The 25,728-nt window shown below is 31.5% G+C and overlaps 1 protein-coding gene across 3 annotated transcripts in view; it reads right to left on the bottom strand.

The window, feature by feature from the left end:
• Window positions 1–25,728, bottom strand: part of LOC113556714 — a 145,731-nt gene that overhangs the window by 74,577 nt on the left and 45,426 nt on the right. For 2 of the 3 annotated variants that reach the window (XM_026961827.2, XM_026961829.2), the window contains exon 2: window positions 1,646–1,799. In XM_026961827.2, coding sequence (XP_026817628.1) covers window positions 1,646–1,799 — 154 coding nt within the window. Of the gene's footprint in view, window positions 1–1,645; window positions 1,800–14,271; window positions 14,641–25,728 lie in introns of those variants that run through there. The other variant, XM_026961830.2, reaches the window with a different exon arrangement.

Here is a 25,728-nt window from a genome sequence, read left to right as displayed (position 1 = left end):
ATTTAGGGAATACCTCACCCGCACTTGTGCTGTATCCGTCTTACAAATTCATACAAGTTAGCAAATTTGAGTTCACCAAAACTAATTTTCTGTTATCTTTAATGTTAGAGTGAATTGATCTAACATAATATAATTTTATTAATCATATTTAAATTTCAAAGCTTTGTTAACGTTTTAAAATAGAAATATTTTTTATTATATCTTATACTACTTACTTTAATATTAAAATACTAATAAAAACTTTAGTTAATGCCCTTAACTTAATGTTTGATAATTAGCTAAATTATTCTAATATTAAAGTTAACCACACAAAATTGATTTTTCTAAACTCATATTTGCCATGTTGTTTATTCGTAAGACGGAGACAGCAAAATAATATGCGGGTGTGGCGACCTCTTCGTTCCACAACGGTCGGTTTGAAAAATGAGTTCCTATTTTATTTTGAAATCTTGGTCGACCACATTCGTCGTCGCCCCACAAGGACATTGAGAGAACTACAGTGGCAGGTGCACGCGAGTGGTGACTTGTTAATGGGCGTTTCAAAACGAAACTGTTGATTACAGTTGACGTATTGCCTAGTCGGTATGACGTGTACGCGGAAAACACCACGAGGTATATGCGTGGGATATGTATAAAATGTACTAATACACCCCTAAAACCCGGACTTCCCCATGAAAAGTATCGAGCTATGCTTGAAGTTATGCAGGGGCAATATTGATCTATCCCAAAAATTGGCGTGTTAAAAAAAAAGTTTTTAATCGTTTCTCAATGTCTCGGAGTCTTTTAAATACCATAACTTAACCTTATCATATAAGTTTGAAAATATTATTTTTAATATAACAAAAGTAGGTATATTAAAAAGTTCATGATGTAAAGCTTGCGAACAAATAAAAGCGTAATGACGAAGAATGTGACGAAAAGATACCTACCAGGGGGCTGATGTGCACTTCGTTTTGAATCCGTCATAAGTATTATATACGGATAAATTTAAAATGGAGAATCAATAACGTTCACAAAGAATTACTATATATACGCAATACGCAATACATTATAATTTCATTACTAAATATACAAATATGCACTATAAAACACCATCGAGAAACTTCAATGTTTCCAGGTCAGGAAATTTGAATAAAACGGTCGTTTTCGACGGAATCGACCGGACAAGGTCGTTGTAGACACGTCCTCCCACACGCGAGAGGCGCTCGCGGAACGAATCTCGTGGAACCTATATATAATATTTATATATTATATTACACATATAGTATTATTATATCCCGCTATTGCGTTGTCGCTCACATGTAAACGATGTGCATGCATCATATTTATATTACATTATACACGACGTCGAATCTGTCCGAGATGGACGCAAAAAGTGAAAGGAGGGCGGCGTGAAAACATTAATATACCTAATACTGATAATAAAAACGATGATTACATTTTAAAAAGCGAAGCATATTTCTAACCAAGCGGCATCGATGGCAAAGTCAGTTGTCGCAAGGTCGGCGGGGATACATTGTCTGCTATATTATTATTATCATTATTATTATTATTATAACGTCCGATTATGACTACTTGTGCTGTCTAAAATCGTTTATATACACATGCAGGTAACCTAAACGAAAACAATATATGATAAACACACCTTGTACAGCTTATCTTTGTTGTACCACACGTCTTCTTCTTCTTCAACTTGAACGGGAAATCCTACTCCAGAGTCCAAGTTCAGGTCGTCCCTGGACCTGGACAATATTCGGCGCCTAGATATCATGTCGTTGGGCACTGCTAACGACGGACAACTGTAACACAAAACGAACCGTACCGGTTAGTGATCGTAAATAATATACAATTTAACAACAACAACAACAATAACAATACTAATATTATAATAATATGTACTTTCTCGATCGACAAACGGTTAGGTATATATATTGCGTAAATACATGTGGCTGTGTGTGGGATTAACAATGGCATCGTAATAATAATATAATATCGCTTGGGCGTTTATTTTTCGACAAACGCGCGTCTATATCTATGTATAATATTATATAATTAATGCGCACCTTGTACGGGGCGGGGGACATGCGTAAAAGCGATCTCAACATAAACCGCGTATAGTTCGATCGGATCTCACGTACGATATATATTATAATAATCTCCGAGAAACGTCGTGTGTTTGATTTTCCTTTACACGAAGTATACCTACAATGCAGAACGATATTATTCGCTATTATATTACTATACACACCGATCGGTCGACAATCGCGTCGATTGTATACAACAATATATCGACCAAGTATACACGATATTAACGAGTCCAAGGCCCATTATAATATGTGCTATAGATAATAATATATATATATAGAGATCTATATAGATCCTCGTCGAATCGTGTATATATAATAATTACGCGAGAACACTGCAGAACGTTTCTATAAGTAGTACCTATATAGGTACTCGCGTCATTTACACGAGCATGGCAATTATTATTCTCGAAGACCGCACTTTCCACCGCCGCGTGTGTGTTTAAGACGTATTATAGTGTCGCGACGAGTGTATAATATGTAATATATAGTAATGCGGCACGAGCACATCCGAGGAAAAGGTCACGTTTTTGTCGCGTAAAGGACGATATAAAATTTTTATTCAACAATAAAATAACAATAATCTTACGTTCTCGGGATCACTCGCTCGCACACGCGCGCGCGCGCGCGTGTGTGTGTGTATGTGTTACTGAAACAGACAGCGAAAGTGTGAAAACGAATATACGCGAGTTTATAATTATTGTCGTTACGAGTCGTTGATCACCGTACAAGAAATCGTTCACTCGTCTGTGCGTAGTCAGTATCATTACGGTTTTAAGTATATATTTCACTAAAGTTTCCCCAACAATTATTTCCGTCCCGTATACTAAAAAAAAAAAATAGGACCTGACGATATACTAATATGAAACAACCATAATAATATATATAATATATAGCGCCATGATATTATATTATACATACACGATAACAATATCACATATTCCTACGAAAGCTCGGCCGAGGTCGAAACGGAGACCACTACGGAAACTACTCCCTGGTTTATAATATTTGAAGGACTTCTGATTAATCACACTCAGTTATCTTTTGAATCGATTTGAAGAAACAAACATTAGCTGTATAATTAATATAATAAAACTGTGTATTATATAATATTATTAATATGATTTATCATGTATGCCAATTGAAAATAATTATTTTAAATAACAATTGTATTTTTTGTAATTTTCCCAACTGGTGGAATTAAATGGACAATCATAATATGGGTCATGTAACGCGGAATTGATGAAATCTCACAATGGTGTAACAATAATACCTATTGTTTCGGTCAAAGGTCGCCGTAGTAGTAGCGTAGGTTAGGCTAGCCTTAAAGTCATAGCCACCTTCCTTAAATTACTAACATTATGCATTGTAAGGCAACAAAAAGCGCTCAATTAATTGACTGAGTGATCAATGCACAAACACAGTTATATGTGCATACATTTCATAATTTATAGTTATAGTTTTTACTACCACTAGCTTCCTCTACCATAGATTCGATTTGAATTTTCAGAATTGGTGTACGAATATATAAAGTATATTCAGTTGCATGGCCGCATTACGCAATATGGCTAATAAAAACATATTATTTCGTTCACAATTTTTTTCCTTAATTTTTTCCCAGCCGCGTGCGCCCGAGTTCGTGATTATTATTCGGTTCGTGTGAAGAAAACATGCGGCCTCACTCCGAATTGCTGAACGCTAAAATAATTATATTATTATTATATATTCCTGTATTATATAGTATATATAGTGACGGTTATGTATTTTCTCGTTCTATTGCTTCGCTATCCACGAAGGTCTCTTCACAGCAACGCACCTATAGCGTAGTGCACTGCAGAAGGTTAGACAGTGATATAGGTTACATGTTATTTGTGTACCCAAAAAAATATATTAACAAGGAATAATTATTGATAATAATATTAGGGTAAACAAGATGTACCCCAATAACTCAAACGAGTCACTGAATATTTAAAATATTATTTTAGTGACAGTAAAAGCAAAGCATTATATCAGTGACCCAGTGCTTAGTAAACTTATTTTTTTCATTTTTTGGATGACTATAATCATCGTTCCCATTTCATGTCATATTACTCTATGATATAAATTAATACATTCTATAAAAATTTCCTTCTCTCATCTCGCTGATTATTAATTCCAAAGTCCAAAGACTTATACTTTTAAAAACAAATAATAATTAATAATTATATTATTGATTTAGTAGTAGCTGCAAGGTAACTTATTTTTTACTGTAGCTCAGCACGCAAATACCTAATTAAAAAATCATTTTATCGTATTTTGGCATATTTGAAAGATCGCCCTCTTACACTCACAAATATATATATTTGTTTAATTTTTCAATATTTTTTTTCTTTTAAGTCAAAATTTGCATATTATTATAAGTTATACTATCACATTAACTGTAAGCTCTTTATATATATACAAGTATATATTACACGTCCTGTAATAACGTGTAGCCATTGTAGTATAATATATTGTTTTTCTGTGACTATATATATATAGGATTATATTATAGGAAGAAGAGTATAATATTCATCATAGTCTTCTCAAATTTCGGTTCGTCCTACACCATCACGACCGTCCCCGCCGACTGACTTTCGAAACGACGTATAATTTTTTCAATCGAAAAAATTACATCGAATTCGTCTTGATACTCAAAAAAAGGGGACCCGTTCTCATATCTTTTTCCATCTAGCCACAAGATGCATAAACACAATACTACGACTGTAGCAATAATAATCGCATGAACCGCGTATGGTATATAGAGCTGCAGAATATTTCTCCCACGGGATGCACGCAATCAGCTCATAAGTATAATAATATACAACGAAAAACAATAACAACGACTACATGTCTATACATAATTTATAATACGCATTTTAATAACTCTGAAACAACTCGTTCGAATTTGGTGAATCATCCTGTATAATATAATGTACTACGCACGCGCGTGTGACAGTCGCGACACGGGACAAAATCGCCCCGCGGTTCACATTGGAACAATGGCCGTTACATATAATAAATATAAGTGCGAGTCTATGTATAACGTGCCTGTGTGTGTTCGTTTTTGACGTATTCCATTGACAAGTACGTGTATGTGTGTATTTGTATATAATATAAGCCCTCTATACATGTTTATGTACATTGTATGTACATGTATGTATGGGTATAGTGGGTATGATATTGCAAGTGCATATATTTCGCTTTCCCGCCACACCCGTCGCGCGTGTTCGTGTTTCACAACGAAAGTTTCCCATAGATCTGTCGCCAACTTGTCGTAAATACATAGATATAACAATAATTGTATTTTATAATAATATCGCGTTGTTCGTATATACGCATGTAAGCATACTGTATAAAATATAATATATTACGTGTTTATACGAGTATATACATATAAGCTATAGACGGTCAGGCAGTATAGATATGTAGAAGATGATTGGCACGGTACTCCATTACAATTAACATGCTAGTCGTGGCCGTCGTGTATATTTTATGATATTATACACGGTGGCGAACAAATCCACATTTTTTTACCGTATGGTCGTAAAAACAAATGAACGAACGAACGATGCTTTTTGCCTGCCAATATCTAGCCGAAAGATTATTGTTCTAGTTTTTCAAAACTATATACGATATATCGTATCATATACCGCGCGTAAATAGTGTGTTCCTAGATTGAGTCATTATATATATATATTACTATTGTAGTGAGATTCGTCGGGAAATCCTTGGTCAAGTATACTAGCCGACTACCATTATGTCGATGATACAGATGATGTATGGTTCCTGAATGCCGCGTTAAGGAAAAAAAAGAAGTGTATAATAGAATAAATACATAATAGCTTCGCTAATCACTGCACCGACGACGACACTCGCGCGTCCGTGACCAATAGCTTTAAATATTATACGTGTTTTCATTTTAATCGGAAAAAAACATAATATGAGATTTACAGGTAAGCGTCTATTATATTATATGCCATGTTAAACGTCGCGAATGTGTGCGACGTTTATTTTTTAAATATTTATTTCTGAGACATTACACGTGCGCCACTGTCGAATGGCGAATTAACGGTTCGGAAAAATTTTGTTCGTACTCCGCAGTGGCGGAAAGGCGGAGAGAGATATGTTGGGAGGAGGAGAGTAGAATACGAGGGTTACCATTTATAGAACGCGCAAGTGTAGGACGACAACGACGACGATGATCGGCGTGGGACGAATTACAGCACATCGCGTATAATATACACGTATATCGTATAATATAAAATTATGTATACGCCGCAAGTGGGCCGGACGACGGTGGAATCGTACGGCGGTCGGGCGTCGGACATTTCTCGAATGCATAATGCATTTTTACGCGGTCGCTTTTTCGGAAAACCGGCGACAAAGACACGATATTATATTATTATATCCTGCGCTGCACCGGGCATTGTTCGATTGTTGTCGGATATTTTTCGAATCGAACACGACCATCACCGGACGATTCTTCAGAGTCGTAAAAATCGTTGTCACGACGATAATATTTTAAAGAATATTATAACGTAGTGCGCGCATACCGAATACACCTGGTATATACGAGTGCATCTATATTATAATACTATATTGCCGTTTGGACGACAATAGTTTCGTCGGCGAGATAACTTTATAATTGTATCCTAAGAGATTACGATTTGCACATTATTAATATTATTATTAATGTGCCGCGTTTTCTGTATATTGTGTAACCACACATCAGGTCTCTGTTGGCGCCAAGCATGTTTGGTGTTCACCGAGTTAATGTATTATAATATCCGAATATGCCGTTATTATAATATAATATAGGCGCGTTTCGTATGGAATCGGACTCGGATGACCCGTCGTTGTCGCCCACCAGTATTAACGTCCGTCGTTGGATTAGTATTATTATATTATGGTATATTAACGCGCGTCCTCATCATATTTGATCCTACGCGATTTTCCGCAGCCGGGTGAACGCACTCCAGATGCCAAAACATACACATCACTTCAAAAAACAAAAATAATAATCCCGGTACGGCTTTGCGGGTGTCAGACTTCGGACTCCTTTACGGATTAGTACCTATAGACATTAATTTAAACTGCAACCCCAACAATGACTACCCACAGTTATGATACATGCCATAATAGAAAATGGTCGGGGTTTTAAATAAACGGAAACGCATCACACTCTTTATATTAGCGCCCTATGCGATGTTTTGAGTCTCCGCTGTGCAGAAAACCGCACATTTATAGTACCTTGAATTCGAAAATCTCGCGCGTGGGTAGCTCCAAAATAATATGTCAATGTCGGGAAACCGGTGTGTTATACGAGATTTTGCAACTTCCCGGACAGAATAGAATAATGACAAAATGCCGTAATAAATATTTTTAGAGTGTGCTCAGTCGTCGTGGGTTGTTGTAACCATACGCTCCGTCGTATATTATTATAATATTACACCCATATAATAAATGGTCGTTAAAACCCTCCTCAGTCTGCGGCAACTTCGTACACGCAAGCGTGCAAATTAATCGACAAATCTCTTACAAGTAATTTTTTCCTGAAATTACATCTTTTGCCCATACGCCTTACGATTAACATTTCGTTTCTTACGCGTAAGGTGTAAACACAGAATATAACAATGATATAAACAATAAATTATTTTTTTTTTTTTAAACAATATTGCATACAGTAAATGTGACTATTAACCACTTAAAAAGATAAATCTAAATTAACAAGTTTATTTTTATTTTAACTTTTTAATTCAACTAAGTTTCAATTATAATATCTCTTTTTTTTTTCAGTTTATTAGAAAATAATAATATATATTAAATAAAGTCATGATTATATTAATATTTATTATAATTGCAGTAAAGTGATAACTAATTAATTAATTATTTGTTGGTTTAACAATAATATACAATAATATTAAATACAAATAAAGACAAAATAATTCTTGTTTATATAAGTTGACAAACACATGTAGTTGCACGTAATACACTTAAAATAGTAAGACAGAATAATAGGATGAAAATTTAACCCATCACGTTAGAGATTAAGCGATGACCCTCTCTCCCCATACAACGATATCAATTATAAAAGATTCAATCTCAAAATATGATAGTATTGCTGCAGTGAGAGAAACGTGACACGATCAATCAAACGTGAAACGACCATTAGATGATATAATTAATATGGTCCCGAGTGAGCATTTTATTGTGGGTGCGTATAGTGGGTGTTGGCCGAAGGTGAAGTGTCCATTCCATAAAAAGTGACGATAATGGCGCTCGAAACAACTGTTTATTTTCATAAAATAATCGTAATAATTTGACTTTAGGATTTTAATCATAATTAACGCAATTATTAAGACAATATCATTCGGAGTTTAAAACCATATATAAATATGTATTATACATTACATTTATATATTATACGGCAGCTATTTTTTTGGTCTATAGTTATTGTGAAACGACACCATTAAAAATATTTCGGTTTTATCATGCAAATCCAGAATTTACGATCTTCTTATAGGCACTAATATAATCCTAAATTTCATTGGGACCACGTGTGATTGATCAACTTCCATGATATATATATATATTATATACATGGGTCATGTAGAATACGAAGTACCAGGTTTGGTTTAATCCGGGGAACAATTTCTAAAAAAATAAAAACTGGTTTGCGGCGTGACTCGCGACAGTTGTTTTACATAATATCGATAACTACCTATGCCGGCGTTATAATACGCTTAGATCTATTTACCATGCATGTAAGAAATTTCTAAAGTAAAAACATCCCATTGAAGTATACACAAATATAAATATTTAGAGTATTTTATGATTAAAATAATCTACAGATTTGAAATATTACACGATTATTGTACTAGAATAATTTTGAACGGAGAAAGTACAATAAGTTTTAGTCAGGTTACTAAAAAAAAACACGTGGAACGTAAAAGTAATATACTAATGTTGCATATTATTATTTTTATATTTGCATCATATACGTTCGATTAAAAAACAAACAACACGACGTTCTAGTAACATAACGTAATGAATGATATCTCTAAAAGCTCCGTGTAGGGAGATGGGGTTTACGTTGTAAAGTTGGTAAAACAAATACGATACATCCACTGTAGTACAGCAAATATGATGCGGTTTCGATTAAATTTAATAAAATAATTTTGCAGTGCGGATCTGCGGCGATAAACGACAAAATATCGTTGCAACAGTTTTCACCAACAGCACTCGTTCGTCAAATTCCGAGCGGAAGAGAAAGTCGAAAGCTATAATATATATATATAGGTATATATATATATGTATTCGACGATACGCACTCATATTCTATATAAACTATAAATATATAATGTGTGTATATGTGTGTGTGTGTGTGTGTGTATAGCTACGGGTGTGTTTAAATAATAATAATATTATAATTAATATATGTTGAACGCTACGATACATTTCTATATCTATATACCTATAAAAGACAATAATCATGCTTGCTCTGAATTCTGAAACTGATTTACTAAAATATCATATTTATAAATGTAAACTGATGACCGATGGTGGTACAAAATTCTATTTTTTATACATTTTAATCCAACGAGAATAGTTTTTAAGGTAATATACTTTATATAATATGTAGGTACTATAATATGCCTATACACCTATTATGAAATGAATAGTATCAATTTACAATATAAAAGGGAAGTATTCATTTGAAAAAAATAAGTTCGTGTCACGTGTCACTACAGTACAACACTCCTTAAATAGTACAAGAAATCTAAATGCTTGAAAATACGGTATTTAAAAATATATTATGTACTTTAAAATAGTAAAATCATAATTTGAATAAATGCGCATTATCATTAAAAGACAAAACGGAAGCGAGCATATGCTTGACGAATCACCCTGCAGTAGTACTTATATAATAGGTATACGGTTTAAATACGAACGCGCTCGTTTTTGTGATAGAGGGCAATAATCGTCGGGAAAAAAATACAATTAATATTTTGTTGAATGCTCCGCGGAAAAAAAAATTATGATAATAATAAAAACATTTCGTTATTATAATATTATACGAACTAGATGACTCGCAGTTTGATCAGACGAATTTCCCGACTCTACACGCGTACACACACACATAACTGATTATTATTCACGACAGATTCCACGCGTGTAATTCGGTTTTCCGACCTCTTCCCTTATCCAAACACACCGCAACTACAACACATGTGTCGTGTTCGCGGGACGTGCGTAAACCACGTTTTTTATACCTATGGCAACCTTGACTCGATTAGCACACGGTTTTTTTCCCCATTCTTGTCTTGTTTGCGTTCTTAACAAGACCATTGGTTACTCTTTTTTTCTCTATACGTATTTTATACATAAAATAATAGGATATAGTCTTTCTTTCTACACGCTCACACTATCGGTTTTTTTTTCATTCCTTCCGTCGCGTATCGCTTTTAAAACGTTACGAGAGTCCATACGGGTTGGCGAAAACGACAGACCCGATAATGAGACGACGGAAACCCACATTGTTATACGCGCACGTTGCGCGCGGTCTACGCTTCGTTCCGGGGTACGATGACCACACGTGACAATGATGTCAAAAACCATATCTTCTTTTAGCACGTGAACAATCAATATAGGTTGTATAAAAACCTATACAGTCGTTTTATCATACACCTATATCGTTATAATATTATTATGACATGTACCTACTACATAGTATTTTAAACAGCAAAAAAATTAAATACTTATATATATATGGTCGTCATCGTGAAAAACGCCTCCACCACCGCCAAAGCTATAGCTGTATTTTTTAACTTTACTAACTTTGCATATAAGCAGTATTTCCAAAGATATATCATCGGATGTTGCGTAGTGCCAGAAAAGAATATAATATATAAGTAGGTACATATAATAATAATACACCATACACTGCACCAGACGACGTTTTATCATCCACTGCTCTGAATAATAATTAATCGTATTCGTGCGCAATACGGTACGCTATACAATATTACTTTACGTAGACATATTATATTTAATATGTACGTTTATAAATGTATATTATATTATATATCATATATTATATGCGGCGATTGTTTTCGGGGTTTTGTGTACAAGTGTGGGAACGTAGGACATATCGCGTTCACGACGCACGTAATGTGGCCGAGCAACGTCATGTGTACGGTTTAACATACCTATGCTATATGGGTACGCCTAGAAATAGATATACGTATGAGTACGTGATTTGGGACCCGAGAAGCGACTGTGATCGGAATAATATCGAACCGGAAAGTTTACCGTAATATAATGCCCATCATGATACTGCTGCGTTAGAAGTCACTCTTCGCTATAAGTTAAGAATAATATTTTAATATGACGTGTGTATACCTCACTATGGTAGACGGTCTGAGAATTTTAAAATCAAAACGTATATTATAACGTGTATAGGTTAGGTATATATGGTTTATGTGCGATATACTCCATGACTATACAGTGGTGTATAGCTGCTTTCTATAAACGAACGCGTCCGTAAACGATTCGAATGACTTCTGTTCTTTACATAATTATAATATTATACTGCACGTCATGGTAACCATTGACGCCAAAATAATAATTGTGTGTTTCTTCCACCAATGCATCGCCTTCCAGATCGACAAAATCGATCGGAATGCATTTATAGTATATACCTATCACTATTAAATATTATGAGTACTAATAGGCTATATACCTCTACGTTTGACGAGCGGATACGAAATGTGAAGACCGAAGGACGTCTAGTCACTTAACTGACTGCACACAAATATCGTCGTCCGATATTATTATCGAAAACGATGGCACTTTTAATACGGTGAAGGGGGCATGACATTATAGACGATTATTTAGTGACTTTTTTTTATACGTCAAAAACTATAAAAACAATTTCAATCCAACCAACCTCATTGCCATTATTTTCTATGTAATTATGTTTAGCCAATTACTTTATGTATATGTACGCACCATTGAACTATACACAACCAATCTCGGGAGTAATAATACTAATAATAGTTAAATCAATGTCGATCACTTGATGTTGTACTTGAAATTAGCTCAATAATTGGCTAGCCGTAACCAATGTGTCCATCTCAATGTTTTCGGTTACCTTGAAACGAGTTACATAGTTAATTGAATAATTCATTTAAGCAAATAGGCGGTGTCATAAATGCCACAGTGCATTGTAAACTTTAATCATTAATAAAAGCTCTGTGCACGTATTAAATTGAGAATTATTGATTCTTGATCGTGTTTCTTAAATAAAACTATACTGTTGTCAAAATTAATTCATACTATAATATTATTGGAACTCAAGTATACAAATAATTAAGCATGTATATTGTGTGGTTTAATACAAAATTATTTCGTGATAATGAGAATTAGTGTTCATAAAAATGTTTATATACATATAATTTATTACGGCATTCAAGAACATGTTTCACTTGCCCCTTATAATATAGTGGTTTTATGCCACTTGTAAAAAACACTTCGATTCGATACGATTAACAACGGGTGTGTACAAACAATATTCAGACAAATTATTGTCGTTATAATTTATATTTTCAACAAATAAACGTAGGCAGTTCGGCAGACGAAATAGACTGTACATAATATTTGAACGGTACACTACAAGTGTCTGCATTTGGCCTAGAATACAATTGAACTTGGATCGTCGGACGGGTGTCACGAAATAATATTTTGATGATTGTGTGTGAAAAAACGATTAGGTACGCCTTAATTGCATTTTAAACGTTGTTTTGTTATAATCGAATTAAATGTTTAATAGTATGCGAAATGTTTTGATCCAGAGACAAAACGCACGCCGAGACATGCACAACGGGAGATCATTGTGCCTAGGCTTTAATATTATAATAAATCCCCGGCAACATAAAGATACGGGTTTGAGTTCAATACAAGGTACGCGGCGTTGTTCGGGAAATAATAAAATCTAACGAAAAAATGTTCAAAATGAAAATATTTCGTACTTGGCGAGACCGCATTTGTTTATTTATTTATTTGTTTGTTTTTGTGTTTTTGGAAAGCTGCGCATAACTATATAGTTGTATAAAACTAACTGTGGTGCGACCGTCGTATTATTTTTATATTATATATATACATATAGGTTTATATACACTGTATGTTCAATAAAAGTAAAAATACGAGCCTTGAGGCGTTGATTAAGTTATACTCAACAACTGTACAGTAACACTGCAGTTACGTTCACTATACGCGGGTAATCGAAAAAATAAAACCACCGGTTTCCTATAAGTAATAACATAAAAGTATAAAACGTTAACCCATAAATTACACTGTGCCGTATTAATTGCATCATAAATATTATTTTACGTTGAAAACATTTAAACAGTTAATCTCACCAAATGTACCTAATCCGATAACAAATATTGATTTATTTAATGCATTACTATCATATATTTTTTTATTTTATTTAAAAAAAAAATATGAAGTTATTAAATAATATTTAATCTAGTTTTATGTAATATTATTACTAGAAAAGATTTTATTGTTATTTTTTATCTTTATATTATGTGGAACCCAGGAAATCACAGCCCATTCATCGTGTGAAGATTTATATATATTATATTCAAAAACTTTGTAATCGCGTCTACAATGTTATTTTAATAAAAATAAAAACTCGTTATCACATAATCTTATAATGATGAAAAATTAGAAATCCGTTAAAAAATTTTGGTTCCCACACAAAAAAATTAATAATTTGCAGCCCTTGTAATAATGCGACATTAAAGTTATTGCTAAATCCCTAACTTTTTAGATAGGAGTTAATTAAACATAATTTAAAATTATACCCATGTATAGAGTATAGTATTTCAAGTTTTTAAATGGAATATTGTTGAAAAAATTTGTTTTTTTCTTAGGTGGAAAAGGTCGCGTCAAAAAGCAGTGCAAAGAGCTACATGATTATAAGACAAAAACACTGACATATAATTATATAAATATATAGAAGTACATCATTTTTTAATCGTACAATCAAAAGCCTCATCAAGAGGGGCACATTATCCCTTCATCCCTATCATGCCTACAACTAAAAATAATGATATGTATGATTGTAATACGATTATAGTTATTTTCTGGACAGACTCACCGATTGGATTGTAAGTGTTATGAAATCCGTTGGACTGTGTGCTAGGTATATATAGCCGAATTCCAAGTATGAAGTTTTCTGTAGAAAGCCCTTTAGAACGATTTTTCGCCTCAAAAAATTTTACTATTAAAACGAACTTAAAAAAAAATTAAAACGCGCGGCGAAACAAGACGCAGTATTATAACAATATTATTTAAAACAAATGACGAAAATAATATTTTTACTCGATTACAATAATTATAATATTATTATACGAAAAACAAAACACACGTGGGTAAAACAACGCAGGCGGCGGATACGACGGCTACGGCGGCGTTCGGCGGCGGCGACGACGACCGGAGAGAGTTGCGAACGCGACTGAACGGGATGGCACGACCACCACTTCTGAATTCTGATCGGCGGCGGCGGCCAGTGTAATACACTCTTACACAACTTTCCTACGTAGCGCCATCAGCTGCTGCTGCGGCGGCGGCGACGTGCCCACCACCACCATTGCCACTGACTGGTTTCATCGCCACTGCCACCCCACCCCCCGTCAATATAGACGACAATCTCTAAAATAAATAGCTACGTTCGCGTATTACAATAATAGTAATAATAATATTATTATTATTCTTTAGCTATCTATGCGTGGTTGGTAATTTTTTTCGCATTTATTGTCACACAAGCGTATATTTGGTTATCTACTCTAAACGCCGGACTTTTTGCGAGTGAAAAAAATTAAAACGATACAATTCATTTTTATATACTGAGACTATATTAGAATGATACATTGCGGGTGCTTAAGATTAGTCGATAAATCGAAAGTACTTAGTGCTGATAAATTTTTTTCATAACCCATCACTCACAAAAATTTATAAATTTTATTTATTTTTAATAAAAAAAAACAAGAAAGTTTATCGTGATGGCAGTGTTAATATATAATCATAAATCAATTTTCATCTATAATCAATAAATGTTAAATAAACCTATAATATTACAGTTGATGAATTGAAATATAACATTTTTATTTTTATAATATTCGATGGTAATGCATATTAAAAGCGGAAATGATTGTAGAGTTACCGTTATTTAAAAAAAATATAAATTCCAACTGTTTGCTAGTATTTCACAAGCATTACCAATTTCCCTATCTTTTGCGCAGTGTATAGTATATATTTATATATACTATTATGATCATTATTATTATTATTGCGTTCTCACGGTCGAAATTTAACAATAAATTGCTTTTTTTCCATCCAATACTAGTTTGAACGAGTTATAAAACAATTATTATGCGCATAGCGTGGAATTTTGGCAACAACAAGTAACCAAAAGAAATTTGTACGATATTGGTTTCACAACAATCCAATCATATTACTATCAAAGAAATATTCTCTTTTTAGTCACAAATAAACTGTTAAAAAATTATCAATATTAACATTATACATACGTCATGCAAATATTATAAATTTACGTCAAATTTACGCACATTATCATTAGATATTAATATTCATTATTTCACTTGGAAAAATTAACCATTATAACTATATAAAGTATAATTAATTATGAAGATATGTGTTTTTCTTTATACTCGAGTCAAGAAATAAAGGCAAGTTAAAATACCATAAGAGGAATAAACCAGCTATACTTTTAAGATAGTAGCTAGGGCGTAATAACACGTAGCATTGTCTTATTTGGGTGTTTTTTTTTTTAATTGTTCTTCGGTTAAACGGCGAAGTTAGTAATGACATTATTCAAATTATATAAAAATTCACTATTTTCGTTGTGATTATTACAATATTCCTTTATAGAGAAGTAATTTCACCGAACAAAAAATACCAGTACAATATTTAAATATCCATTTTAGATATGCACTTTGTACATACGTCAGATTTATGATACTCAAAATAATTACATGAAATAAACACATTGATTAAAAAAGTAAATAAATAAATAAGCGCTGAACATTCCTGAATATATTATTAGTAACTATTATGTATTATGATACGTTGTCTATGTTGAACATTATTGATTACATATTATGCAACAGTTTGAATAAATATAAAATATAGGTACAGTAAATAGGCGGCACACCATACACTCAAGAGTTAAGACTAAAGAATTCGGCACAGTCGATAAATATATGCATTAAATTGTGATTTGTTTAGTGCTTATATGTACCTATATAGGTACTGTGCATATTATATACATACGCACGCGTGTGTGAGTATGTGTATACGTGTATTTACAGAAAGCTGTTGTGAACATTATTGTTAATCACCTAGTCGTAAATTATGTTTAGAATTTAATTGTAAAGAATCCACATCCTAAAAAGCATAAAACAACGATTTTGTCAACAAACCCATAAACCACACACTTTTAACGATACGTCCAAACGACAATTCAAAACAAAAAAAAACAAACCACGCGCTGTATAATTATACTAATATATTATATAAATTAGCAGACTGCACGATGATATATTTTACAAGAGAGCAAAAATATTCGATTTTTTCCCGTAAACCGCCAGCCTTCGACTAAACGGTACGCAAGTCAAAATCCAATAAAAAAAAAATACAATATTTATATTATATTAAACATATTCCATGGTTTCAAAATCGTCATTAAAATATTATAGTAATATTATCACGTCCTTTACGTTTAGACAGTCAATCAAGTCTTACTACGGAATCGGCCAATGTTAATGAAGTTTTGCTAACAACTCTGTTCAATAAAAACCAAGCACACTAGTGATGAGGTGTGTCAGATCAGTCAGACACCTATACTTCATAATGGTTTATTTAATAACACATATTATCTGGTCCTCTTAATTAGCCCGATCATTTGCAGATAATACGAATGCATTACGCCATGTTAACACGTTATGAAGTATGAACGATAATAATAACTATAATAATAATATCGTATGGTTGGGAATGAATATTTTCATATGATATTACAGAGTTTAAAAATAAAACAAACTAGAATTTTTGTACACGTCAGAATATCAAATCTCAGACGATGGTATTTGTACAAACGTTTTCTATACTTGGTACACTATTTTATATATATAAGATGTAATCGCAACACATATAAAAACGATAATATTATATACTCTTTGAACTTGCATAACTCCATTTGTTTTCAGTCAGCTCACATATGTATGATCAAATGCACGACTATCGCATATTATAATGTCACATATGAGCAATTTATACTAACTCTTATAGTGAAATGTGTAGAACGACAAAGAATAAAAAAATCCGGTTTATAAAATCAATACATTCATCGTTCCGTTAAGAATCTAAAATCATATGAAATAATATACAATTTAACTATATAATATAATATATGATGTATGATGTATATATTATATTATTATACATTTATAAATGTATTCTTGCTTGGTATATTGTTAAAAAAAAAAACAAGTTTGAATAATAATAATTGTATAATAGGTCTCTGTGTGCACTGCAGTATTATCGCTTACTATGAAAACAAAATTTGTTGTATTTAATACAACAATAATAACATTACGACGAAACAATGTAAGAATAACGAGGATCAGTCTCAGCGTTTAAGTCTTTTGTTGTAATAATAATTAATAATATTTAGATTATACACCATGTATCATATTATGTAGTGTTTATAATAAATATATATATATATATGTATATATCAATATGACTTCAATATACCAAACATTATGTGGATAACTATTAGCTATAGGTATACAACTTACAAAACAATAAATAGCAAATCGTGGACAAATAAAAATAATATTAGTTTATAGTTATTGCCGGTCTACTTCTATTGAAGTATATTACAAAAATACAGTGTATGCAAAAGTTTTGATTTATTTAATAAATAATACTTTTCAATCAAATTAATTAAATACATAAATATTTCTAAGTAATCACTAGTCAGTTATCAAACAAAAATATATCATGATTTATAATTGCAGTATGTTTGTTTTTCTTCCATCGTCTTCGTAGAGATATTTTTTTATTGTCAATTTCCCCCCCCCTGACATTTATTGAGAGATATGTATATAGGTAATATTATTTTTTCAATATAGGTTACCTATATTATTTTGTGTTGTTTTCATTTCCTGCAAATTAACGGTACCTATATTCATTGCACCCCGTGGTTTTTAATTTTCAATTAATACTTAGTATTTTCATTCTTCTTCTATTTGAATAACGGTAATTATTAAAAATACTTTATTAACCAAGACTCGTCTAAAATGCTGTTTACGACCTTCACGTTAGCTTGTCGTTTGTCTGTTTCTGCACTGTAGGTCACGCATATATGGATTATATAGTATACTATATAGATAATACGTATTATTATTATCATAATGATACCGTAATTTGATTTTCGAAAACTCGATTTGCTCTTCAGTAACAGATTTATGACGCAAATGACACACGCACGACTCGCACCTATGTATAATAATAATATACTCGTATTATACTGTAGCGGCAGGCATAATGAGAAGAAAATATAAACGATCAATAGTCGCATAAATCTTCGATTCATCGGACATTTTTTTTTTTTGTGCGAATACGTATACAATACTTAAGGAATAAACATACGCTTTACCGAACCCCGCGAGTGTATGTAATAATATATGGTGTATTTAAAACGACGCTACAGTGCTACACATATTATACGTATTGGTACACAAACACACAAGCGCGCGTAATATACGTATACGACGTGCAAATGAACGATATATTACACTAATAATAAATGCCGCAGTCACATAGCCAGTATACAATATATATTATTACATACCTACTGCAGTCACCTCGTGTGTATAAAATACCATATGAAATAAAATAAAAATACCATGTATGTTTATCATCTTATAATATTATTTTTTTAAATTTTTACTGACATCTTTAATTTGAGTTGAATGCTGGAGGATTTTGACTTTTAAACAAGATTGCTTGGGTAATATCGAATGATGTATCGTGTTAACGAATATTTTTTATTTATTAATACGAATAAGACGTAGCTATAATAACTGGCACTTAAGATAATACAGCATATAGTTACGAACTATAACTACTACATTATTACTACAGCAGTCAACAAAAACAAAAAAAGCACTGCTTGGTAGAATTTTATACAGTCTAAAATATGCACATGTATGAGGAAACATGCACCATCATCTAAGTTTGAGTAGTGCAAAATATATTATACATAAAATTTCAAACTCACAATATGATTTATAAAATTATTCCCGTCATCAAATGGTTTTGATAGACCCGCGTAGACCTACGTATATAGTACGTATATATTAAAATATAATATTATTACATATTTATAGATTTAAATTTCAAAACATTATATATACAGTAAGCAGTAGCTGCTGCGGAAACATGACATATTATGTATACTTATTTTATCTTATACAAAATTTAATCTGCCAAAATATATTACACTAAACAGTACGAATCTGTTTATTCTACGAGATACAATAATAAGGCATTTTAAAGTTCTGTTCTTTCACATAATATATCCGTATATAATATATTCATACATATAGTATTAAACATGTTATATTAAATTATATAATATTATACTCCTCTAGCCATTTCCTGCCAAAATTTTAACACTTCTAAGTATCTACAGACTATAGTTATCATAATAGTGGCGTACTTAGATCTGAATTTTTTGTGTGTGTGTGGGGGGGGGGGGTTAAGGGATTATAGGTACTAGAAATTTTAGTTTTTTCATAATAAATTAAAATCCAAAAATTTCGGGGGGGGGGATTATAGTCACTGACAATGAATGTAAAATACCGATTTTTTGTTAAATATTTCATATTTTTTAATACATATTTTGACAAAATAAGAATATAAATATTTACGTTTTTTGACTTTTTTATTACTGAAAAACCCGCACACTAATTGTCAGTCTCTTGGTTTAAAAAAAACCATATCAAAATTTATTTTTATTTTTTCACCTTAATATAAATTATTTTAAAAATTAAAAAATATGTTGAGTGGAAAAAAACGTTATACTGATGGGGACAAACACGCATCGTCGCATTATCGTACATTAAATATGTAGGTAAAATTTTACATTTTTTACCGTGTATAGGTAGGTGGTTACAGGTTACGGATAGGCTGGTATAAGTGGGTAGATACAAATACGATCTGTTAGTACACAATTTATATGCCTATATATACGTGTATGATGTATTGATATTGTAATGACGACAAGTCTGACCGAAACCGTTATATTATATACGAGTAAAAAAATTGAATTCATATATCACATACGAATACATTTATATTGTATTATATACTATATTATGTACCTATATACTATATGTCTATATATACGCCGAGAAGAAAAACCGCAAAATGCACAAACAAAACATACACATGTATCCATATAGGTACACTGTTAAGTACACTGCAGTCATTTTACATTTAGGTACCTATACACACATATCCATATATAAACAGATAACTGTGAAACGTATGTACCGGGAGATTGAAAAAATAATAATAATATTATATCGATAACAACGGTACCAAAAAATGAATAACTATAAAAATAAATAATGCTGGTTACAGAGTCGGGTGGACGTGCGATTCTGGGGAAATATGATCACGAAGTAGTTGGAAAGTGTTTATCGCGGTTGTGTAATTTGCGTGCGCGCATGGAGTACACGACGACGAGAACGTTATAATAATATATTGTAATACCACTGCAAACGCATAGACATAACATATAATATTCTTGTGTGTGTGTGTGTGTTTGTGTGTAATATAGGTAACGCATAATAACGACCGTGAAGGTCACACGGCGTTTCGACGTTAGGAAAATCGAACCCGGTAAACCGGATTTTGACAGTGCCTACGTCCGGTCCGTATCGTTGTTTTTGATGGATTTCTCGTGTTCAACAATAATGATGACTTGTTACATACTTACTGGCTACTACCTAAATATACTTACTACCGGTCTAAACGTCATATTTATCTAATGTATATTAAGGTTGTTGTTATTATTGTTTATTTACAAATAATTCGATTCCCACGGATTTGTAATATATAGTGATATATTATAATAATATACATATTATGTTTATTATTCGTTCTGAATATATTTACTATTTACGGTTGCCACCTTTGTACGTGAGGATAATACACATAAATATACTGAATCCGTTAAATCAACATTCACATATTACTTGTACAATAGAGCGAAAAGTTTAGTAGGTTAAAATGTACGATTAAGTTTGTAAATAACTTAATAAATTTATAATACGTATAAGTATATTATACATCTATTATAAATGTGCAATGTGTTGCAGCTAATGATCACACTTTTAATTTACTTTGTAAATTTGCTGAAATATATTTATCGTTATGTTGCTAATTGTAGTCACTGAGAAAATCATTCATTGAACAACATTTAATTAAATTAATTTACTTACCAATACATTATACAAATGCACATGAAAAATATATATTGTTTGGCTTAAATGCTTAAAATATTATAATTAATTATTATTGTATTAAAAACTGTTTTCATTATATGAATCGAGGGTAGAGAACTATAGAATACGAGTAAGAAATGGAATTAATTTACGGAAAATCGCCGTATCGAAATAAATATAATGACAATTGTATCACGTACGTATTTCAATATAGGTATGTTATATTGGATATATATATATTGAATGCCAAATAAATAATGCGATGGGCTTGATATATAATTTATTTTTTTAATAAGTAAATTAAAAACACGCATTATACCTCAGTAATACATGTGTCTATACATAACTATAGATATCGTAGCTTTTGTTATGGGTTTTACTCTGGATGAAAAATAAAAAAATAAATTAAAAATGTTATAGTTCATATATTATATACATAGTAATATACACGTTCTTACTAAAATCACTCAATCGAGCTCAATATGTATTATATATATAGTTATACGTAATATATTATTATATTGGTACTATCGGAGAGACAGTAACACGACGTCTCGGACATTCTTATTCATTTGATAGACCATTGTATTCGCTATAAAGGTGATTACACAATAGCCGTTATATAGTGTATTATTTATAAGTATAGTGTTCGTGTCAAAACATTTTACTGATGTTGCACTATATATATATATATTATATTCATATAAACATATAAAATATACAGTGACATTTGTCATATTATATCGTGTTAATAATTTCCGTGTTTTATAACAATATAATAGATAAGCCAATATATCTATTATTGTCGATATCAAAGGTGGTAACTATAAACATATTATATACTAGGTAGTAGGTACTTACTTTATTATTATGTAGTGCCTATTAAAATAACATCTTTGATCACTGTATAATGTATGATATTCTTATAGTAAATATCATAAATCACAGCTGACAGGCTTACAAAATTTTTTTTTTTTGGAGACTTTAATGCGAGTGTACAATATAATAGGAGTGTAAATTATCATGCGCTTTATAAAAATCCTGCTTTTACATAATAATAATATACTTAGGCATAAGTGTAACTAAGCCTTTTAAGTTAAGGGGGGAAAAATTTCTATAAAATAAAAGGATATTGATAGTAAAATAAAGTAGAAGAAAGAGGACAGATACATATAATTATATCCTCACGTACAATATTATAACACACACTAATAAATATTTTTTATGTTAGCTTAATGTATTAAACATAATACTTTTAATGTATAGATTAGTTATTTACTCGAAATATCTCAAGAGCAAGAGCCCCTTAAAGTTACGCTTATGAATCTGCTGGCTCTACAGCACGCGTCGTATAATACACGGGTAGGTATAATATGTTTCTATTCATAAACCCTAGCAAAATAAATAATATAAGGGTATATATACGATGGTCAATGCTGGTTCTATTATAATATGTTTTGTCACCGATTGCTGTAGTTTATATATATTTATTCACACCACGACACCATCGCTACAGCACAATGGGTCTATTGAGCTGGAGTTCTTCACTGACACGCGTATTTTATTTGTGACTTTTACACTTTGAACACTTTTTGTGTGTGTGTGTGTGTGTATTTATATATCGGTACGCTCCTCATAGCCGCATATACATATATATATATATATATATATAGTATATAATATATACTGCAGGTGTGTATATGCCGTTTTTTAGTAAGAATGAACGTCGTCAATCTTTCAACCCAGAGTAGATGTATGCGTGAGTGTGCTATCCATACGCGCGGCGATATCATCGATAACCATTGAAATCCGAATGGGATGGTTTGCATTTTCTCCGACCACCGCCATAGCAACGTAGGTAACTATATATATATTATATACTGTAATACTTTGAGCCGTATACACTGCACAGAGATTAGTGTCAAATCGTATAGACCTATAAAGAACCGCGTGCGAGGAATGTGTGCAATCGGAAACAATAGGACGACGTATTATGGTTGGAACACGCGCGCAATAATGAGACACTGGCGATTCTATATATGCATAATATATTTGCAGTGCACGCCCGTGTGCCCTATTTCTATACACAGTATATATACAGACTCGGCGCGTGTCGCCGTTATACTACCTCGTTGTATACACAATTTGTATCTTCTGATTTACTAAAACTCGAAAACGATTGATTTACAAATGAACCACGTAGGTATGTTATATCGGTATTATGGGTACGGGTAAATAGTTAATCGTCAATTGCTACAGAGGACGTGAAGAGTCATTATAAACATAATATATATTGATAATAAAATAAAATAAAATATATATATACATATAATCTGATTCAGAATGATAAAATGTCTAAACTATAATATATAAACAAGGTGATTCACCAAGTATTCTCACCTCTGTTTTTTCTTTAATATTGAATTTATTTAAATTCTGATTTTTTATATTATTTGTATACCTATTACTTGAGAAGTTTATCCTGACAATATAAAATAAACTTCTATTTTTCTAAACGAGAACGCTTCTTTTTACTAGAAACTATTTAATAGATAATATTTTGAAAATATTGATATACATAATTCAAAATTTAAGTGGGTAATTTCTTGGTTAATTTTATAAAAATTGTCTAACATAATAAAAAAAAATAGATGCAATATATTGGTTATAGTAATTATACTATAGATACTCAAAACATTTTCACAAACTATAAATTTTTATAGTTTCATATTAATTAGGTACTAACACAAAATGGCTATAGCCTCATATACACAAAATTAAATAACTAAAAAAATAGTCATTTAAATTTTGATTTGATATGTCAACATTTGAAGATAAATTATCCGTTATATAATTTATAATTTACAGTAAAAAAGCGCGCTCATTAATTTGAATAACTGAAGTTTATATCTTTTCAGAACGCTTCTTAAGTAGTATGAAAAATCTCAATAATTTGAAAGAATGGTCTCAGATTTTTGCACCTAATATTGTGAGCATGCTTGGTGAATCACCCTGTATTTATATACTTATTATATTGTTATACAAACATATGATCTAGATTTATGCAACAATTAAATATTAAATCGAATGACACATATAAATAAGTAATATTACATTTATTATATATATATACAATATACTGGAGGTAAATACCTAATACCTACGGCAATCACGGATGACCGTTATCATTAAAACATTTTTTGAATGTCATAGTGCATAAAGTTCACTGGGGCGCGCATTAATTTCAATATATTGTTCTACATACCCAAAAACTCTATTGCTCAACGCATAGTAATTATTAAATTAAAATAACGTTATATAATATAATATTTAAAAGTATAAAACGAATAACCGAAAATTTTTTGTTATTATTATTATTATTATTATTATTATATGGCTTACGCCATCGCGGCAGATAGTAATTATTTAAAGAAAGGTACAGGGTTATTAATAAATTTGTTTAATTATTTTATATCATATTATATTATATCGTGTGTGTATTACTATATATTTTTTGATTTTTTTTTTTTATATTAAACTCGCCTTTGCTATTTTCTCCCTCAACTACATAATATATAATAATAATATTTTATATCATATTATAACTTTTATGCATAGGTACTTACGGTTGAGTTGGGTTAGACACAGTTTTTTGCGCACAATTTGTACATATTCCCATGAATACTTGTACTTGATACTTTATGGTCCGAATAATTTCCATCAAATTACGTCATGAAATCATTATTATATGGTTTTCGAATACCGAATTTCAGAGTTATAACATCACTCCAATTGAGAAACTTCAACTTTGACGACAACTAGAAAACTTACGAAATTCAGTGTTGATGTCCTCGAAAAAGATTATGATATTAGGTGATCAATTTTTAGGACAATGAGACAATATAAAAAAACCAAATAATAGTTCTTATGGGTGATTTTAGTATCTATGCCAGTCATCTAAACGCGGAGTGGTTGTTAAAAATAACTATCAGAAAAACATTAATTGTGTCAGC

This window comes from Rhopalosiphum maidis, chromosome 1 (assembly GCF_003676215.2).
Source record: "Rhopalosiphum maidis isolate BTI-1 chromosome 1, ASM367621v3, whole genome shotgun sequence".
NCBI classification, from domain to species: domain Eukaryota; kingdom Metazoa; phylum Arthropoda; class Insecta; order Hemiptera; family Aphididae; genus Rhopalosiphum; species Rhopalosiphum maidis.
This window is presented reverse-complemented; position numbering and strand designations above follow the sequence as displayed.